This window comes from Leptinotarsa decemlineata, unplaced genomic scaffold, assembly GCF_025532065.1.
Source record: "Leptinotarsa decemlineata unplaced genomic scaffold, Ldec_3_MD MMD2_tig00026330_RagTag_RagTag, whole genome shotgun sequence".
Lineage (NCBI taxonomy): Eukaryota > Metazoa > Arthropoda > Insecta > Coleoptera > Chrysomelidae > Leptinotarsa > Leptinotarsa decemlineata.
Window position 1 is genome coordinate 625,633 of NW_027412690.1, and position 19,611 is coordinate 645,243.

The window sequence follows — 19,611 nt, forward strand, 5'->3', positions numbered from 1 at the left end:
GGAAATTTGGACTGAAAAGCTTGATAACCACACTCATCTGTTCGATTGCCCTTATATATTTCTGTACTACGATTATATTTGTAGACACTCCCTTTCTAAACCCCCGCCAATTCCTCATTTATTGAAATAGTATCTTACTGTCAATGCTGTGTAGGTATTTTATTGTGTATTATGATGAATAAAGTCGATTTATTATTATTATTATTAATAATTTTTATCAAGCATATAAGAGATTTCGAAGGTACAATTAAATCTTATTTAAAATGTTTCATTGAGAAAGTTAGCTATGCAGTAGTGAATCCTCTCGCTGAGTAATTTCCAAAACTTTTGAGTTGGTTTTTTTATTCTCAGTGATATATTCCCGTGCTAGGAGTCGCACGTTGAGTTGGTAATTTCTTAGTAAACTGGAAGTATTGACGATATTAAACATTGTTTTTTAAACAATAATTTTTATCTTAATTGTCTATTGATCCTCAGTCGGAGTTCAACCTATATCGATATCTCATGTTTTCAGTATGATTTTTGTTGTATGTTTTTACAGAACAGTACATAAGTTCAATAATGAAGGTTGGGCTTGTTTTCGTTTTTGCTGCAACTGTATTGGAAATGGTAAGCTATGCAAAATTTATTCGATTTGAAATATGTAGATTGCGGGTGTCTTTCATCACACAGCAAGTTTTTGTATTTCTTTCAAAATGTTATTATGATAATGTTAATAAGAAATCGAGGCGATAATCTTACCCTGAGAAGTTTCATAGAGATATAATACACTAGGTATAGTCAAAGTAACTGATATTGTGCATACTCAAAGTGTCGGCGTTCCCAAAGGCCAAGAAAACCAATGCAAAGAAATAAACCGCTGCCAACTAGTCCACATGGACTGAAGAATTGGCGGTTCGTATTGCATGATTTTTACTAACCGAGTGTTATGATTGGTTGAAAAGTCATAAAATTAAATTTGAAGTCATGTTACAGTGACGAGTAGAATGCGAGCAGTCGTGTTGTCAATGTTCAGTTCAGGAACTGATCGCGATTTAAGTGTTGAAATTCGATATTGGTGCGATTATAATTACTAAAGATTTTTGTTATCTGTTTAAAATGTGGCGTCCTTGGACAAGTACGAAAGGTAATAATGAGTGTGATAACAACGCAGACTTTTTCCTGTGTAGTGATTTCAATACAGATAGTGAACAATGCGAAAAATAGATACCAGTGAATAAGATTTGGATGCATTTGAATATTGAAACACAGATATTATGTTTCAACATATATAAGAATCTACATCCCAAGTTTGGTTTCTAGAGAAACAAACTATCACAAGCAACAGCAGATTTGACCGTAATTCCTTTGACAACTGTACGTAAAATAGTCAAAAACAAACCTTATGAACGCAAGACGCGATGTGATACGGGATTACCAAAACCTTTAGATGTTCGCCTAATAAAATCGTTGAAAAAAACAATATACGACTGTTACAAAAGCCATGAGATTCCTACAACTGAACTCATAAGAAAGAAATTAAATACTTCTGGCCATAACGTCAGCTGCTGTGACAAAACTCTTCAAAATTGAATAAAGAAACTAGGATTTAGATTTGAAATAATAAACAAACGTCAAGCAGTTATGGAAAGCAGAAGAATAGTGTAATTCCGTAACAAATACTTAGAACAAATAACTAAATATTGACAAGAACAACGGCAAATTTTCTATTTGGACAGAACTTGGTAGGACACTCACGACGTAGTTACGGAAGGGTGGACTGATGGTTCGAGAATGTGTACGCCTAACATGCCTGCGAACAAAGGATTGCGACTAATTATTGTGCATTGCGAAGGAAGTACAGAATGGGTTCTCAATTCTTTGAAGTTATGTTGAAAAAAACTTGAGGACTGCAATAATGACTATCATAAGAACATGGAAGCTAATATTTTTGAGGAATGCTTTGAACACACATTGATCCCAAAGTTGGATGCGAATAGTGTAATAGTTCTTGACACTGCTTCCTATCATTCGTGACAACTCATCAAAGTACCGAATAAAAATTCGAGGAAAGATGAAGTACAAAGTATTTTAATGGATATCAATTTGTATTATGAAGATTTCTATACAAAAAACCAACTACTTGAAGTTTTACTGACAAAAACATTTAAAAAGTATATGCCCTTGAGAATATTGCTGAAGAGTATGGACACACCATACAGAGACTTCCTTCCTCTTTTGTGTTTTCAATCCCATAGAGTGGATTTGGGAAAATCATCAGGCGTAAAAATTAAAGAAGTATTCAATATTACCGAAGAATACTGGCTGGCAGAAAAGTATCAAAAAAGTAAGTTGGTGAAGTGTTTTTGAAGCGATCGATTGTTTATATATGTGAGTAATTATTCATAAGTATTTCAATTATCCCCCTGTTATTTGAATCCCTACTTTCCCTATATAAACGAAATATTGTGATTCTTATATAATCAGAAATGATTATTGAATAACGAAATCAGTTAGCTCCCTAACCATATTATTGAAGGGGAACTGTTGGAAGGTAATTTGAAGGTGATCGACAATGTTTCATGATGAATTTCACTAGTTCGGACTTCCATTGTCTACTATATAAAATGATTTGAAATCCCTGGAACAACTAAAAAAGAATAATTAAAAATGAATAGCTGAAAATAACAAATATATTAAGCAAAATAAACCTGAAATGAAATAATAGTGAAATAAACTACAAGTAAAAATAGAACATTTCAATAAATAAAAACAAAATAAAAATAAAGAAATGAAAAAAAGCAAATAAAAATAAAAAGTGTAGAGATTCCAAGTCACGTTAGTTCACGACGTTTCGATTGTTAGTATCTTCGGGTGATGACTGGACTGAGTCATCACCCGTCATAAATAGTCATCTCCGAGAGATGACTATTTATAGGTCGTTCAAATACTTCCACTTATCCCTGCTTTCCATTTTCCGCTTCACTGGTTCCGTGGGAGATGACCGTTTTGGCGGGAGTTAGCCATTTTTCGCTTGATGATGGTTTCCATATGTTGCGTATTTCTACGCTGGCCTGGCTGAATACGTTGTTGGACAACATGTATGCGGCTTCCTTAAATTTTCTCCTAAACCAATGTTCCTCTCTGTGCAAGATCTCAGCTTGGAACCACTCGATGTTGTGTTGATGGGTCCAAACATGGTCTGCTATTCCTGATTTGCTGGTTTCCCCTCGCTGTGTGTGTTTCTTGTGCTCGGCAAGGTTCTGATGTTGTACTTGGAACAAATTCTTCTTATCCTCTCCGATAATCCTCTGATATAGGGAAGTTGCACTGGTTGTGACGGCTTCTCTTTCTTGCGAGGCTCCTGCTGTCTTTTAGCCAAAGTCTTTTCTACCATCGCTTTGGAGTAGCCATTCCGTTGAAGATAATTTTTGATGATGTCTACTTCCTTCTCGAGACCTTCTTTCGTATTACAGATCCCAAAAGCACGGTCTAATAGAGTCTTGATGATTCCTCTTTTAGTCGATTGATGGTGGTGGGATTCGTGGTTCAGATACTGTCCCGTATGTGTGGGTTTTCGGTATACAGATGTTTCCCACTTAGTGTCGGTCCTTTTCAGCAAAACGTCTAAGAATGGCAGTTCGTTGTGGATTTGCTGCTCCATTGTGAAAGTGATGGAAGGTCTTACGCTGTTGATGTGTTTCAGGAAGGCGTCTAGTTCAGTATTCCCATGGTTCCATACTATAAAGGTGTCGTCAACATATCTTAACCAGACTCGAGGTTTCTTGTGGGCTTCTTCAATGGCCAGAGTTTCAAACCATTCCATATATATGTTGGCTATGACTTGTGCCCATTCCTTTATTTTTATTTTGTTTTTATTTATTCAATTGTTCTATTTTTACTTGTAGTTTATTTCATTATTATTTCATTTCAGGTTTATTTTGCTTAATATAATTGTTATTTTCAGCTATTCATTTTTAATAATTCTTTTTTAGTTGTTTCAGGGATTTCAAATCCCTGAAACAACCAAGTCCGAACTAGTGAAATTCATGTTGAAAGGTAGGTTGCACTATATCGTTTACTTGAACTATGCACATTGTGTTATTGAAGGTCTATAAAAAAGTGTGCCATGTGAATATATCTATCTATCTTTTAAAGATAGCTCACTGTTGCCTTCTCAATATTTTAACTGATGGTAACATAAATGGGGTAAGTTATTCCGACGATATTGTGTGTAAATGAATACTATAGTAACCTCAACCATTTCATCATAATTGTTTTTTGGCACCATACAACGCGAATTGATATCTTAGTATGTCGTAAGAAAATGAATTCAAGCGGCCTATCGAACCGATTGGGCACACGAGATCGAGGAAGATCAGAATTTTATTGGGTTTGTTTCACGTTTAGAGTTTAAGGTAAAATTTTTGTTGTCTGTTATTTTTAGGTAGAAAAGTTTTCACCTCTACCACGTTCATTGAATCAAGTCCAATCGCCGAATTTATGTTCATTTCTTAAAGTATCTACAATATCTGATTTCCATGTGTGCACCGGGAAAAATGATTGAAATTTACCTCGGAATTTTCATTTCGAACGAAGAAAATTACTTCACTTTTATTGAAAATATACTCTCTCTATTGAATAATTCACATCCCCGAGCGTAATTTCAGTAGGCAATGTACTTTTCATTTAGAATTAAATATTTATCTAATATATGTGTGAAATCATAACGTATTATTTCATGTGAAGAGAATTACTAACTGGACGATGGGTATTCCCCCTTAGTGAAATGTGAATTTTCGCCATCTCTTTATCGAATGTAAAATTATGATTATATTTTGAGCGATTATTGTATTGTTCATTCTTGTCTACAGAAGCGCATCGGTTTGTCTGACGTGTGCATTAGAATATTTTTGTTGTTGGTGAAAATAAGTAAAGAAGGTGAGTACATTTCTTGTAAAATTTCAATAACTAGTCCAATAAACAGATGAATTCATTGAGTTTTCTCGTTATGCATTATAGAGTGTTTTTTATTATTATAAGTATATCCTAACCTCACATCGCCAATCATTTTATACTGTATGGAATAGTACAACATATTTTAACTGATTTTAAAATAATTACAGAAGATATATTTGAAAATGTTTGTGATAATTACTGAATGCTATGGAGAAAATGAGAAAAAGAGATATACTCGATAGCAGTGGCGTGACGCCGTATGCATGATCCATTTTAAAAATGAATTTCGATGAGGAATAAAGTTTCGTATTGGTTGTTGCAAATATCGGACAATGTTGAATCGTAATTTCATTCACCTAAAAAATATATGAACGTTTTATTCGTATCTCTCATAATTTTGGATAAATTTGAGGATTTGTGATTCTTATTATTGAACTTGAAAACATTTTTGCGATGGGAGGCAAGTTGGAACTCAAAATTGAAAGAATCGAAAAACACTTTAGGACCTTTTTGTTTCTGTTGAAGAGGTGAACAAAACACTTCATCACCACTTCATACCATAGCATTATAGCTATATTTGCTATATTTCAGAAAATGTTGGAAAATATTTGGAAAAATATAATTTTGTATTCAAACGGTTGAATATGTATCAACATTTTTTGAGAAATATTAATATTGAAGTCAATGATATCCATGAGAAAGGTCATACGTAAAATGCATAGTTCAGGAATTATTGCCTCGAAATGCTTTCTGCGTGGGATCGAAAAAGGTCAAGTTGGTACTTAAAACTGAAAATATTGAAAATAATCATACACATTTTTTTGCTGTTGAGAATGAGAATAAAATAATGCTACAGTTCAGGTAATATTGCCTAAAAATTGTAAAATTGAAAAAAATCCATTTTGTGGGGGTTTAGTGGAAGAGCCAACCTGTAGTGCTCTGCACTGGTTTGGAACTTCGCTTTTTGGCTGTTATTTTATATTTCATCTAACAAAGACCATTATTATCAAAAGAGGTCATATGAGTCTTTTTTGTAAAGGAGGGAATACTTTCTAGATTAAAATTCAATTTTTCATCCTCTTTGAAACTTTTTCGGTTACGGGAAACAAGTTGGAACTGAAAATATGTTTTTATTGACACAAATAAATGAACATAATACATATCACAATTTTATCATATTTGCTATAGTTCGGGACATGTTGGTCAAAAATTGAGAAAATTGGAAATTATTGTCTCAAAATGCTCAATAGACTGAAAATGTAATCAACTTTGAAAAGCTTCGGCGATGGAAGATCTTTTGGAACCATTTTTGTATGCTTTCATAAGACAAACTAAAAAGTTGTTTTTTTGCCTCAAAATTTTTGATTGATCTGGAAAATTTCATCAACCGGAAACAAGTTAGACTCAAAACTGGATATTTCGAAGAAACTCATAGTGCTTTTTTATTGCTCTCAATAAACAGAACATTTGAACACAGTTTTGTTGTAGCTGCTTCATTTGAATACCCAGAAAAAGTGTATGAGAAATAAATGAAAAATTTCCTATTATCATGAATTTGGAAATAATAATGAAATAATAAAAAAGGGAGGTGTTGGTGAGGAATAACGTAGATCATAACATGTATATCTTCTTTTCTCCAGATATGTCTGCACTACATGAATATAGTTGTGAAACTTACTCAGAAAAGTGTCAAATCTTGAGTCACTACAATATCCATCAAAGACTTCATAGATTCTTATCGAATTTTTCTTACAAAAGTTGCGAGGAGGCTTCAATTCATATAAAACTTTCTATATGCATATATATTGTCATAGTAAAAATCATTGTTAATGATGGTACCACCAATTTCATTGATGCACTGAAGCAGTGCTATGGATGTTTTTATATATTCAATATGAAATACCCCGAGAGAGCTTTATCAACAATGGAATTTCTGCATATTTCATAGATAGATATTTCATGAAAACACATCCTAGAACCGGGACCAAAGCCAGCACTTCTGGAACGAACAAAATAGCGTGACAAAGTTTTTGAAGAATTTTGCAGAGTTTATTACCAAAGTAAGTATAACTGTATTTTTGTATATAGTAGTTTTTCTCTAGGAATGTGTGTTCGTCAACTAACTGTGTTTTTGAGATGACTCAGAATTGTTAAATGTTTAAAAAAATTTTTAGATTTCTAAACCTATTCATTTGATGATATTTCATTTCTCTTTTAGGATATAATAATAACAGCAATTGAGGAAAAAAGAAAAAGAAATATTACTTTCATTTCTCTTTTCGAATAATACCACCATGAGCAAGAAAGAAAATATGTTAATTTGAAGAATGGTTTTTTTATTTTGTAGTTATTCGACTTCTTTGAAAATGAAAAAAAAATGTTTTGTAGAATTTCATTTCAAGAATGTATATGAACTTATTTTGTATATACATACTTTTTTTCAATATATCAATGTGTAATATGTCTTGTGCATTCAATTATCTAAGTTATGAGGAAAAATGGCCACTTAAGAGTCAAGAGTCAAGAGTCAACATCCGATTGAGGTATCATTGTCTTCAAAACTACTCTGAATACGGACCTTCTTACAACGGAATATCCCAAGGTAATATAACCCGTAAATGAAAAATTACACCGTAAAATTTTATCAGAGTATAGAATTCCACTGTGAAACAATATAAGAGTGTAAAATTCTACTGTAAAATTCTGTCAAGAGTGTAATATCTCGATAAAAATTTATATCGCAAATTTACCCTATAAAGTTTTATTTCAACAAAAAAGTACACTCAAAATGAAAAATTACACTGAAAAATTCCACACTTGTCTTCGGGGTAGAATTAAAAAATAATATTCCGCATGGAATGTGAGATCACACACGAAAGTAATTTCTCGCTAATATGGGGGGTAATTAAATTGCCACCGTACCGGTGGAAAAATTTTTACCAGTGTGGGCTCCGGATGTATCTTTTGGTCATAGTATCGAATATAGCTCATGATTAACGGAAAAACAGATTTTTTTTAAACATATTATTTCCATCTGATTTGAAGCTATTGATCGTTTGTTGACTCAAACTCATGTCGTAATCATCAACTTCATTCGCAACTTTTTATTTATATAAAATAATTTCACTATGACAAATTCTTACCTTCTAGTGTACTACTAGTTTTTTCTTTTTGGGACTCGTGTGAGACATATCAATCGAATCGAATCAATCAAGTGTTTACCTACTATCTGAAAGTTTTCAAACTGAAGAATATCAATAAACAAAAATTAATAGTACTAATAATAATATGTAATTTGTAACTTGGAAGATAACTGCAAAATATTGCATTTATGTACTAGCCAAATTTTTATCTGTCATATACAACCTGATTTGGAACTCTTGCCATTACTCTGACATTACACAAGAATGTTGGGATATTTGATAATGGCGACATTTAAAACTGGCGAGCGCTATCGAGTGATATTTATGATCTGCAATTGAAAAATCTGTTTAAAATCTGTTTTTCCGTTAACCAGCTGTCGCACCCCTACGAACGACAACCCTCAGAAGTCGAAATTTGTGCGAGTTTAGGATTAACGATGTCTTACCTTTTAACGTAGCAAGTGAAAATCGATCGTTCAGACTAGGGCTTGAACCACCGACCAACACGGCAGTCAATTCGAGTGAGTGAACAAAGCACCCACGTCGAACCGCCTGGCTACCGACAAAATCCTTTGAAATTATTATTTGTGAAATTGTTTGTGTGGCAATTAGTAGTTATTTATCGCCTTAACAAAGTACTAGACTACCAAGGTCACGTTGAAGTAATAATTACTGACTTATATGGCCCAAGGGAAGTGGTGGATTTAGGAAATTACAAAATTAAATGTAAGGACTGCGATGTAAAATACAATGGAGAGACTAAAATATCTCTTAAAATAAGATATAAGGAACACTCAGCACACCTAAAATATGTAAGACTGGAAAAGTCAGCAGTCACCCATCATATTTTGCAACAAAAACATTCCATAGACTTGAGTCCATTAAGATTAGTTAGACAAGTTAACAGTAACAGGCATCTAAACGCTTACGAGAGTGTAGAAATAAGTAAACATATTAATATTATGAATAACAATGGTGGACTATACTATATAGCTTGTTGAAATACTATTTTAATTATCAGTTTCACCTGGCTATTACATAAGACAACATTGTAAAATTAATTTAAGACAGTTAAGACGCAAGTACCTAGCATAAATATCTATGGTATAAATAAGGATAATTTTGTATGTATATTTAGTTTGGTCTTCTTCTTGAAGATGACCACTTGATGATCGAAACACGTGTCGAGGTTTTGAAATAGTAAGCATTTTAACGTATTTTAGCAACTATATTACCCCTAAAAAACTGTTAAGGAACAGTTAGTGATGGATTAGCTGCAGAGTCGGACTACTTTTGAAGCTAAAAATTCCAACAAGAGTGCTTGCATGAAGATAGGATATCTCACGTATAGTTTGGATAAATATTATATTTAGGGATGTTTTGGCCAAGAAGCTTCTTCCATCGATAATTAAGGATGAATTTCAAAGGGTTTTGAGCAAATGATTGAGGGTATATATACATGGTGATCCATCTAAATCGACGGATTTCAATCATCGATAGCCTTTTCCTGTTTTTTGCAAGAAAAAAAATTAGGCGCTAGGTTACGTTGGTCTTCGACTAAACGGACCACTTTTCTCAATTTTTTCCCAATGACCAATATTACATGCCATTATCAGGTATATAATTATTGGGACGTAAGTCAAATAGAACTAAGTATTCTGGCGAGGTCTTGAATTTATTGGAGCCTCTGCAGACACCCTACATTTTGTTTTATGCAAGGGAGGACATTGGCAGATCGAAATCTTCAGATAATGTGGTGCTGTAGGATTTTTCGGGTTTTTCTGCAGCTGAAAAAGCAAATGCGCCACTGGAATCAATCAAGTCGCCCCGGAGCGCCAATTAATTTTTGTTGTTGTTTCATAATTTCTTGATTTGTATTACTTTCTTCTTTAATATACTGACAAATTATACTTCATTATACGACCTCTGAATAAATATCAGCTGGTTTTCCTTGAATGCTGCATTTTATTCTTGATGACAGAACATATACCCAAAGAAATTTGATTTTATAACAGTTATTTTATTGCTTTGGAATTGTAGTAAATATTCAAGGATCGTTAATTATAATCAATTATCATTTTGGAAAATATTATAAAATACTAACAAAATAAAACTGTTGAAGTACCATGAAATTATAAAACAAATTTGCTGGTTGGGCAATCCTGCATCTTGTTATTATTATTGTCATGTATATTTTTCCTAATTTCAGTTCGATACTGCTAGAATAAGAGAGGGCCATCAAAGACTCACCAATGAATGCAGAGAATCAGACGCATTAAAACCTTTTCACTTTGCATGAACGTCAAACTTGGTTGGCAGAAAGAAGATGGAGACATTGATAAAGATGCTTTGAGAACAAAACTCAGTCAGAATGGAAGATTAAGTCCTGATGAAGTTAACCAAATTGTAAACGAATGTGGGGACAGACAAGGTAGTACAGCGGGTGAAGCTGCAGATACTCTGAGTCGGTGTATTCACAAGAAACTTGGTCCTACAATCATGCGTCACTAATTTTTACGGCGGTTAACTGGATTTGCCGCTACTTCTAATCACCATTACGTCGAAATCTCAATATATCGAATGGGTCTAAGATTTGCTTACTCTCTGTTTTTTGTGACGTTACTGGAGGAGATACTTTTTGCCGTTACAATAATTCGACGTAGTAGGAAATTTATTGTAGTGAGAATTCGACGTAGTGATATGCACCCTGTATTCTCTAAACTGAAATTGTTAAAAAATTAAAAAAATGTTTCTCTGTGAATTTTTTTTATTGAATTTTATTCAATGAGCAGAAACTGCTCAACAGAAGTATTATATCTGGAAACGTGACAATTCCACCATACCAAGCACTGTTCTTACCACAATGCAACGTTATTAGTGAAAGGGAAAGTATGTTTTGTTAGTAATTGAGAAAAGAATCGCTCGACGAAAAAAGTGTTGCAGTTCTACCTCTCGAAGACAATAGACAAAAAGGTTAGTTTCAGATACAAATTGGAAGAAAAAGCCCTTTCCAAAACAACTACTTTCATATGAGCATCGAATTACACGAAAGAAAAAGTGCTTTCGAAATAATTGCTTTTTCTCTCCTGAAAAATACACCTCTATTAATTCATACAAGATTCCTATGGCTGGGAATCAATCAAAATAAGCGTAGCGTAAAGCTGGGTATACACTAGTTTCTTTAGGGGTGTTTGAGAATTCGAAACAATTCATATTTGTAAATTTGTTTTGTTATCATAAAATTAATAATTGGGGTAGATTTCAGTCGTAGTTATCATGATCAAAATCACTAGAAGCACAACGTCATAATCAGGTATTGAACATGCCTGGAGAAAGCAATTGTATTCGTGTTTTGAAACACGTGTCTCGATTTTGTAAACTGTTGTGAAGTATTATTTGAGAATGGTTGAATAGATTTTCAGCAAATCACATCATACATTGTCTGAACTAATATTTATGAAGAGAAAAGTTTCAATTGTTTGTTAAAAATTGATTTGAAATGTACTTTTCTCGAAACAAGAGTGAAAAACACTTATCGAGTACTCATTTATTCACCTTTATCTTCTTACTACATTGTTCTGTATTCTTCTTTCCCACGTGAATAAATATTATTATTAATATTATTATTATTACTCAACCGATTTTGAGAATTATCCTACTTATAGAAAGATGCATTGTCAGCGAGAAACTATGACAGTATTATATTTCCCAAAAACTACAATAATGTAAATCAAGATGCCAAAAATATGTATATAAAAGTCTATTACAATTGCTTATTTTTATTTTTGTGTCTTTGAATATGTTAAATAGTTTTTCAAGAAGCCCAGTTCTTTTGTTATCAGATAACCGTATGAATTTTTTCATGCACGATTATGAACCTAACCAAACATGTGCGTTGAAAATCGAGATTATTGAGTTTCAAAATTCAGTTAAATCGTTTCAATGAATGTTTATTTTGTCATAATATGACCCTGTTAGATAACCCCTCTATCCGCGATACTTATAAGTGCAAATTTTGTTGATTCTTTGAAATTATCATCATTTCAATAATGAAGGTCTCCATTTTTGTGTTCGTTGCCACATTTTTGGTCTTGGTAAGATTTACACTTATTTTCCAATGTTCAAATGTTTTCATTTCAATATATTGAATGGTGAAAATTTCTCCAATACCTGCAGTTTCTTGTTGCAATAGGGAAGTATCAGTTGATGAAGTGAAATGGGTGATATTTTTTTACCAAAAGTCCAACTACGATTCAAATGAATTTTTTTCTCCAGCTAATCCAATTGTGGCCCAGGCAAAACGCTCATACGTGAATACAAGTGTATGGGACAAATTGTGATATGAAAAAATGTATATAGCGAATAAATTATTTCACTGTCTTGATATTTTGAGCTTATTTTGGAATTAATTGCATTCTTTCTTTCTTTCTTTGGAAGATTTCCATGGAGAAGTAGAAATTCAAAACCTTTTTTTCCAATAAATAACTAATTATACATATCTTCTATCATTATGTATTTTTTTTCAATGCCGTATTGTTTACAGAAAACAGCATATGGCGTTGATTAAAATTTCACTTTAATTAATTCCATTTTACAAAATCATCTGCTTTCTAAAATTCGTAATTGCTTTCAAAAAACTCACATCAATCATGATTTAAGAATCTGTCAGAAATACAAGTTTTAGGTTCTATAATTGGAATTGATTTTTGTCTCTACAGATTGTTTGAGTAAAAAATTTTAGATAAAAACCGATTTGAAAAATATTTGATGCTCTAATTTGAAAAATCCTATAGAATACTTCAGATTGCTATATAACTGTTTCTCTACTATGTTTCATTTGATATTAACATAGTACTGACAAATGATAATGTAGCACACCCACTACATAGTAAACCTAATGAATAACTTTCCTTCGTGCATTTTGAATTGATTTGATTTGCCTCCCAGATATGATTATTACTTTCTGATTTCATTTCATAAATAGGTGGTAATATCAAAAAGTCCTTGTGTTTATAAAATATGGTTATGAGTTATGAATATTTGAATGTTCTTAGGTAAGTTCAAAAACATGTGGAACCTTACATTCACCAAATAAAACAAAGTAGAAAGTGGTATTCATCATTTGCTGAAACGACATCCAAATATAAGAAGTTATCGAATATACATATTTTATTGCTAAATATAATTTTTATGTGTCATTTCCTATTTTTCTAGGGCCAAGTCAGATATAAAATATTTCATGACTGAAATTCATAAACCCGTAACTGATTTCTATATGAGTGGTCGGCATTTGATAGTCAAATATAACAATATGGTGTCCAAAGAACAAGGTATGACATCAAGATTTCCTCAGGGATCAGCTGGGTTGTCTACACTGGAATTTCTATTAACAAGAGTCAAAGAGGTTATTGATGGATTTACGTCACGTTGTCAAAGCAATCATCAAATATAAAATACCTTTGAATCTGTTTGCATGAAATTTTAAAACAAAAAAAATAAAATATATATATATATATATATATATATATATATAATATATATATATATATATATATATATATATATATATATATATATATATATATACCGGGTGTCCCACATTTTATGTGACAGGCAATATCTGGTTTGTTGAAGGAAATACACAAAAATGTTTCATACAAAAGTTTTAGGAGTTCATGAGAGCTATATTTTGATATAATTTTTAAATATACAGGGTGTTTGGTGTAGGTGCTACAGACCAAAATTCCATTTTTAAAATAGAACGCCCTGTATATCATTACATATTCAGATGCTACGTAAAATCTGATATCATTTCATGTTTGGTTTTCGACATTCGGTTACGGCGTTGTTGAGTTATTGCACTTTTCCTTAAATATAAAGTTTCGAAAAAACTTATTTACTCGTACACGAATCCAGTCTATATCTTTTATTAAATTGAACTAGACTACTACTGAATACAAACCATTATTCTCACCTCTACGATACGATATCGATATCAGTTGAATATAATATTGAAATTCTTGAGAATGTGAATAACTTGAGGGTGAATTGCTTTATATTGCACAATTTCATCAAGTAGCTTATGCTTGTTGATGCCATAGTAACAAATGTTGTTGAATTGTATCTACTTGTCAGTTCGATTTAGTGATTCTTTGCAAAACAGTAACTGTGTTCTTTGTGCCAAAGCTCCAGTATGCCTTTCACGTTCAGTCCAAGTGATTGCATTGATATGTTATTAATTTTTGGGGAATGTCAGAAAAACTGCCGTCAAGCACAACGTCTATACCAAGAACGTTTTCCAGACAGACCCATTCCGTCACGAATGACTTTTTCGAGAGTTGTAGAAAAATTGCGAACTGGGTCATTTCCTTCTACTATAAAGCATCGTCATCATACGAGATCTGTTAGAACTGAAGATTTAGAGATCAATGTGTTGGCTTATATTATTATTCATCCACAAGTTTCTATCCGTACTCTTGCAGAAGAAGTCGGTGTGAGTAAATCTAATATACAGAGAATTCTGAAAGAAAATAAATACCACCCATTCAAAATTCAGTTGGTACCAGGTTTGAAACCTACGGACTTTGAACGACGACTTGAATTCATTGCTTGTATTCAGGTAATATTACATGAAAGTCCTAACATATTCAGTCAAATTTTGTGGAGCGATGAATCGCGATTCCACAATAATGGAGTTGTGAATCGACATAACAGTCACTATTGGTCTCAAGAAAATCCCCACTGGGTCCGCGAAAGTAATTTTCAAACTACTTGGGGTATTAATGTATGGTGTGGATTGTTCAATGGCCGCATCATAGGACCTTACTTTTTCAATGAAAATCTCAATGGATTGCGATTTTTACATTTTCTAGAAAATGATTTGATCCAGTTGATGGAAGGTATTCCCATAGCAGAACGACAAGGAATTTGGTGGCAACAAGATGGTGCTCCTCCTCACAATTCACAGGTTGTTACTGAATATCTGGATAGAACGTACCCAAATAGATGGATTGGTAATAAGGGTCCAATTCGGTAACCGGCTCGTTCCCCAGATTTATCACCGCTTGATTTTTTCCTATGGGTTATTTAAAAGATATTGTTTTCACTACTCCCCCTTAGAATGCGGATGATCTGAAAATGAAAATTCGACTAGCGTGCAGTGATATTACGTCTGATATTATAAGAGCGACTTGTACGAGAGAAGTGATTCGACGTTTCGAAGCCTGTATAATATCTAATGGGCATCACTTTGAACAATTTTTATGACTTATTTCTAGGTACCTACCATTCTTATGAAATGATTTATCAAGTTATATTATTTACATTGTTATTAATTAAAGATTTGTTTTCGAATACACCTCTTTCAATTTCGCAATTGTTTCATATTCAAAATGATTCTTGACTGAATTCCACAACTCAAAATTGAAACCATTACTTCGAACACCCAAAATTTTGACTAATTTTCATGTGATCTGTTGCAGAGAGAATAATTGTATGAGATATTTTTAAAAATAATAGTCGTTCTCGAAACTTTACATATTTTAAGAAATAACTCAACAACGCCGTAACCGAATTTCAAAAACCAAACATGAAATGATATCAGAATTTAACGTAGCATCTGAATATGTAATGATATACAGGGCGTTCTATTTTATAAAATGGAATTTTGGTCTGTAGCACCTACACCAAACACCCTGTATATTCAAAAATTTTATCAAAATATAGCTCTCATGAACTCCTAAAACTTTTGTATGAAACATTTTTGTGTATCTCCTTCAACAAACCAGATATTGCCTGACACATAAAATGTGGGACACCCGGTATATATATATATATATATATATATATAATATATATATATATATATATATATATATATATAATATATAATATATATATATATATATATATATATATGTTAACTCGAAGATTCTCACGGATAAAGTATGATGAGCTGTTTTCTCGGGTTTCGCTCCGTGTTCTGTGTATTTTCTCCCCATAAGGATTATTTTCACAACGTTTCGGCAAAGTCTCATTTGCCATCTTCTGGTGATGTCTAGTTGAAAAAACCAGACATCACCAGAAGATGGCAAATGAGACTTTGCCGAAACGTTGTGAAAATAATCCTTATGGGGAGAAAATACACAGAACACGGAGCGAAACCCGAGAAAACAGCTCATCATATATATATATATATATATATATATATATACATATGTGAGAAATAATATCTTTGGAACCGAATGCTTCTACTCATAATTATCATACATAACATACCACGCCATGGTGGTATGTTAAGGATATCTTCTCATAAATCAAATAATTTTAAATATTCTCCAATATGAAATGCTACCTCAATTTACAATGAAATGCTTGATTCAATAAAGTATTCCAAAGCGGATGAGAGCTTTAAGGATAATACGAAAATATCCTCTTTTAATCACTGGGGTGATAGATAATCCCTGATAATAATTCCCAATGTGAAATGATATATGTCTTTATTTTCAAATTGTGACATTTGTATATTACTTTTATTGTTTAATTTTTTATACAAGTATGACTAACTATTGTTTTCATTCCTTATATGTCTATAACATGTATTAAAATTATCGACTAAAATTATCGACTTGCCATATATACATTAGATACCGAAAATGTTTAATAAAATTATTATTATCATTATTAGGTAACTGATTGAATAATATGAAATCATGGTTAATATATGAAACATTTTCATTATAATATAATTATGATACTATACTGATAGCTAAAAAGTAATTGAGTAGGTACTAGGTATTAGTCATTATACCCCTTTAATCATGAATCTAAAGCTTCGATAAGACTGAAATCGGACGAATCAAATTTCTACTATCTAAAATTAACCGCTGCTTTAGATGCATATTTTCAATGAACTACTTATGCAAATTGTTTGTGAAAGTCAATCCGTCCCTATCATCACAGAACGATGAGTCATCACAAAACGATAATTTTCATAACCACTCATATTTAATAAGGTTAGGGTATACCCCACGATGTATCATCACATTCCTTCCCAATAAAACCTTCTAACTTTTTTTTTGGTTATTTCATTTCTGATGAAAACGCAAATAAGCTGATAACTCCTTATCTTTTCAGATTGCAGAAAAATATTTTTGTAATTTTTTCAATTCTAGACCAATGCTGCCACCAGAAGTTTTAAACAAGTAAACGACGAATGTATGCTACAGAATGCTATTAAACCCGTTGCCCTTTGCTTTACCATCAAGCTGGGTATACAGAATGAAAACGGAGACATTAACAAGGAGGCCTTGAGAGCATCTCTCCTAAAAACTGTTCAAATGAACGCTGAGAGTATTGACAAAATTGTGAATGAATGTGGAGACAGGCAAGGTGATACAGCTGGTGAAGCTGCAGAAGCTCTGGGACAGTGCATTCGCAACAAAGTTGGAGATAGAGCTCCAAGATAATAATTTTTCACATTTTTAGATGAATTAGAATATTGAAATAATGATACATTTTATGCTGAATGATTTTTTTCATAGTTGTGAATTGTCATTTGTTGAGCGTATTACACTACTCGATAAATATAGGGTAATAAACGAAAACATTTATATATTTTTGTCTTACTATCTGTAAAAAAAGCCCTTTCGAAACAACTACTCTTACACGAACATTGAATTACACGAAAGAAAAACCTAGACAGTTTGTATTGAATTTGCATATTCTTCTTGGACTCTACTTAACTTCACTTTCAATTTTCTTAATGAATCTCTGAAATCATCAACCTGTTTTTAGGAACAATTGATTGATTCTCTTTTCACATGGCCAGAACACATCTGAGAAACTGAACCAACGTATTACCTAAAATATCACTAAAAAGTAAACTAGATACAAAATAAATATTACTGGAGTTTTTTCCCAACACCAAACCGTTATTTTAACATCTCGACACGTGTTTCGATCACCAAGTGATCATCTTCAAGAGGAAGATCAAACTAACCCTACTTGAAAAGTTATCCTTATTTATACCACAGATACCTGTTGTAGGTACCTGTACTTAAGTGTCTTAAATCAATTTCACATTATCGACTTATCTACTACTAGTCTTATATTGATTTTACGATGCGTCCTTATGTTATAGTCAGGTAAATATAATAACTGAAATATTATAAGCTACATAAAATTAATTTCAGAATATCGCCTTACCTACTAGTCTTAAATTCATTTTGAAATGTGTCCTTATGTAATAGGTATGCCTAACAAAAAAAAAATATTTTAACAAACTATATAGTATACTATAAGGTATCGAGGTGGTTTATACACTACAGGGCCTTTCAGGAAAACAAAATTTAGTAATTAAAATATTATAAGCTATATAAAATTAGTTTCACAATATTGCCTTATCTACTAGCCTTAAATTGATTTTACAATGTGTAATAGTCAGGTGAATCTAATAATTAAAATATTATTTTAAAAAGCTATATAAAATTAATTTCACAATATTGCCTCAATTTCCAGTCTTAAATAAAACAATAAATGTTAATTGGCGCTCCAAGGCGACTTCATTGTTTCCAGTGGCGCATTTGCTTTTTCAGCTGCAGGAAAACCCGCAGCTGCAGCACCACATCATCTGAAGATCTTGATTTACCACACATTGTAAAATTAATTTAAGACTAGTAGATGAGGCAATATTGTGAAATTAATTCAAGACACGCAGGTACCTAGAAGAGATATCTATGTTATAAATAAGTTTGATCTTGCTCTTGAAAATGATCACTTGTTGATCGAAATACGTGTTAAGGTGATAGAAAAACAGTTTGGTGTTGAGAAAAAACTCCAGTAATATACATTCTTAGTTCTTGGATAGTAGGTAAAATTTGAATATGAATAGAATTATTGAAATTATGATAAAATGTTCGAGAATTGAGAGTGGTTAACCTCTTGTAGGAAATCTGAATGTTTGTCCTTATTGATTTCCAGAGACTTCAGCAGGTTCAATTTGTGTCCTTCATATTCCATATCTAGTATGTCGTAGATAGTGTTGTTGAAGAAGTTAATATTCGCGATAAACTAAACTATTCCTTTTTGTTTGAGTACATTGTCTATAACTTCAAAACTATTTGTTAGCACGACTTGGTTTAAATTGAAATGTGAAATAACACTTGTAAACTAGACAACTATTTCACTGAGTATAAACTTTAACGGACGGAAATAACTGTGTCGAAGCCTTTCCCCAGATTTTATGGCCGTGGTCTGCAGGTATTTTTGCGTTTCGTCTACCGCAGTGGTAGACAAAACGTCAGGCATAAGTAGCTGCAGATCAAGGCAAAAACCTGGAAAATCGCTTCGGCACAGCTATTACAACTCTAAAATGCTTTTTTTTTGTCCAAAATGAGGAGAGCCAGCATAGGAAAATAGCAAACCATGAGAAATACAAAGACGATTAAATTAAGAAAAAGTTAATCCATATTGGAACTAATAATACAGTTCATTGTAAGATTTTCACTGTAAAGGGTTTTACAAAAACCGC

At 32.3% G+C, this 19,611-nt stretch overlaps 1 protein-coding gene across 2 annotated transcripts; it reads left to right on the top strand.

The window, feature by feature from the left end:
* The first annotated feature begins 498 nt into the window (after positions 1 to 498).
* Positions 499 to 17,696, top strand: LOC141485695 (uncharacterized). Of its 2 annotated transcripts, none has more exons than XM_074182972.1 (2): positions 499 to 609; positions 17,255 to 17,696. In XM_074182972.1, exons 1-2 carry the CDS (start codon positions 562 to 564, stop codon positions 17,546 to 17,548), a joined length of 342 nt encoding a protein of 113 aa, XP_074039073.1. In that variant the 5' UTR covers positions 499 to 561; the 3' UTR covers positions 17,549 to 17,696. The 2 variants fall into 2 exon arrangements, with proteins under 2 accessions (XP_074039073.1, XP_074039074.1); XM_074182973.1 differs by lacking the exon at positions 499 to 609 and adding an exon at positions 12,015 to 12,175.
* The last annotated feature ends 1,915 nt before the right edge of the window (positions 17,697 to 19,611 follow it).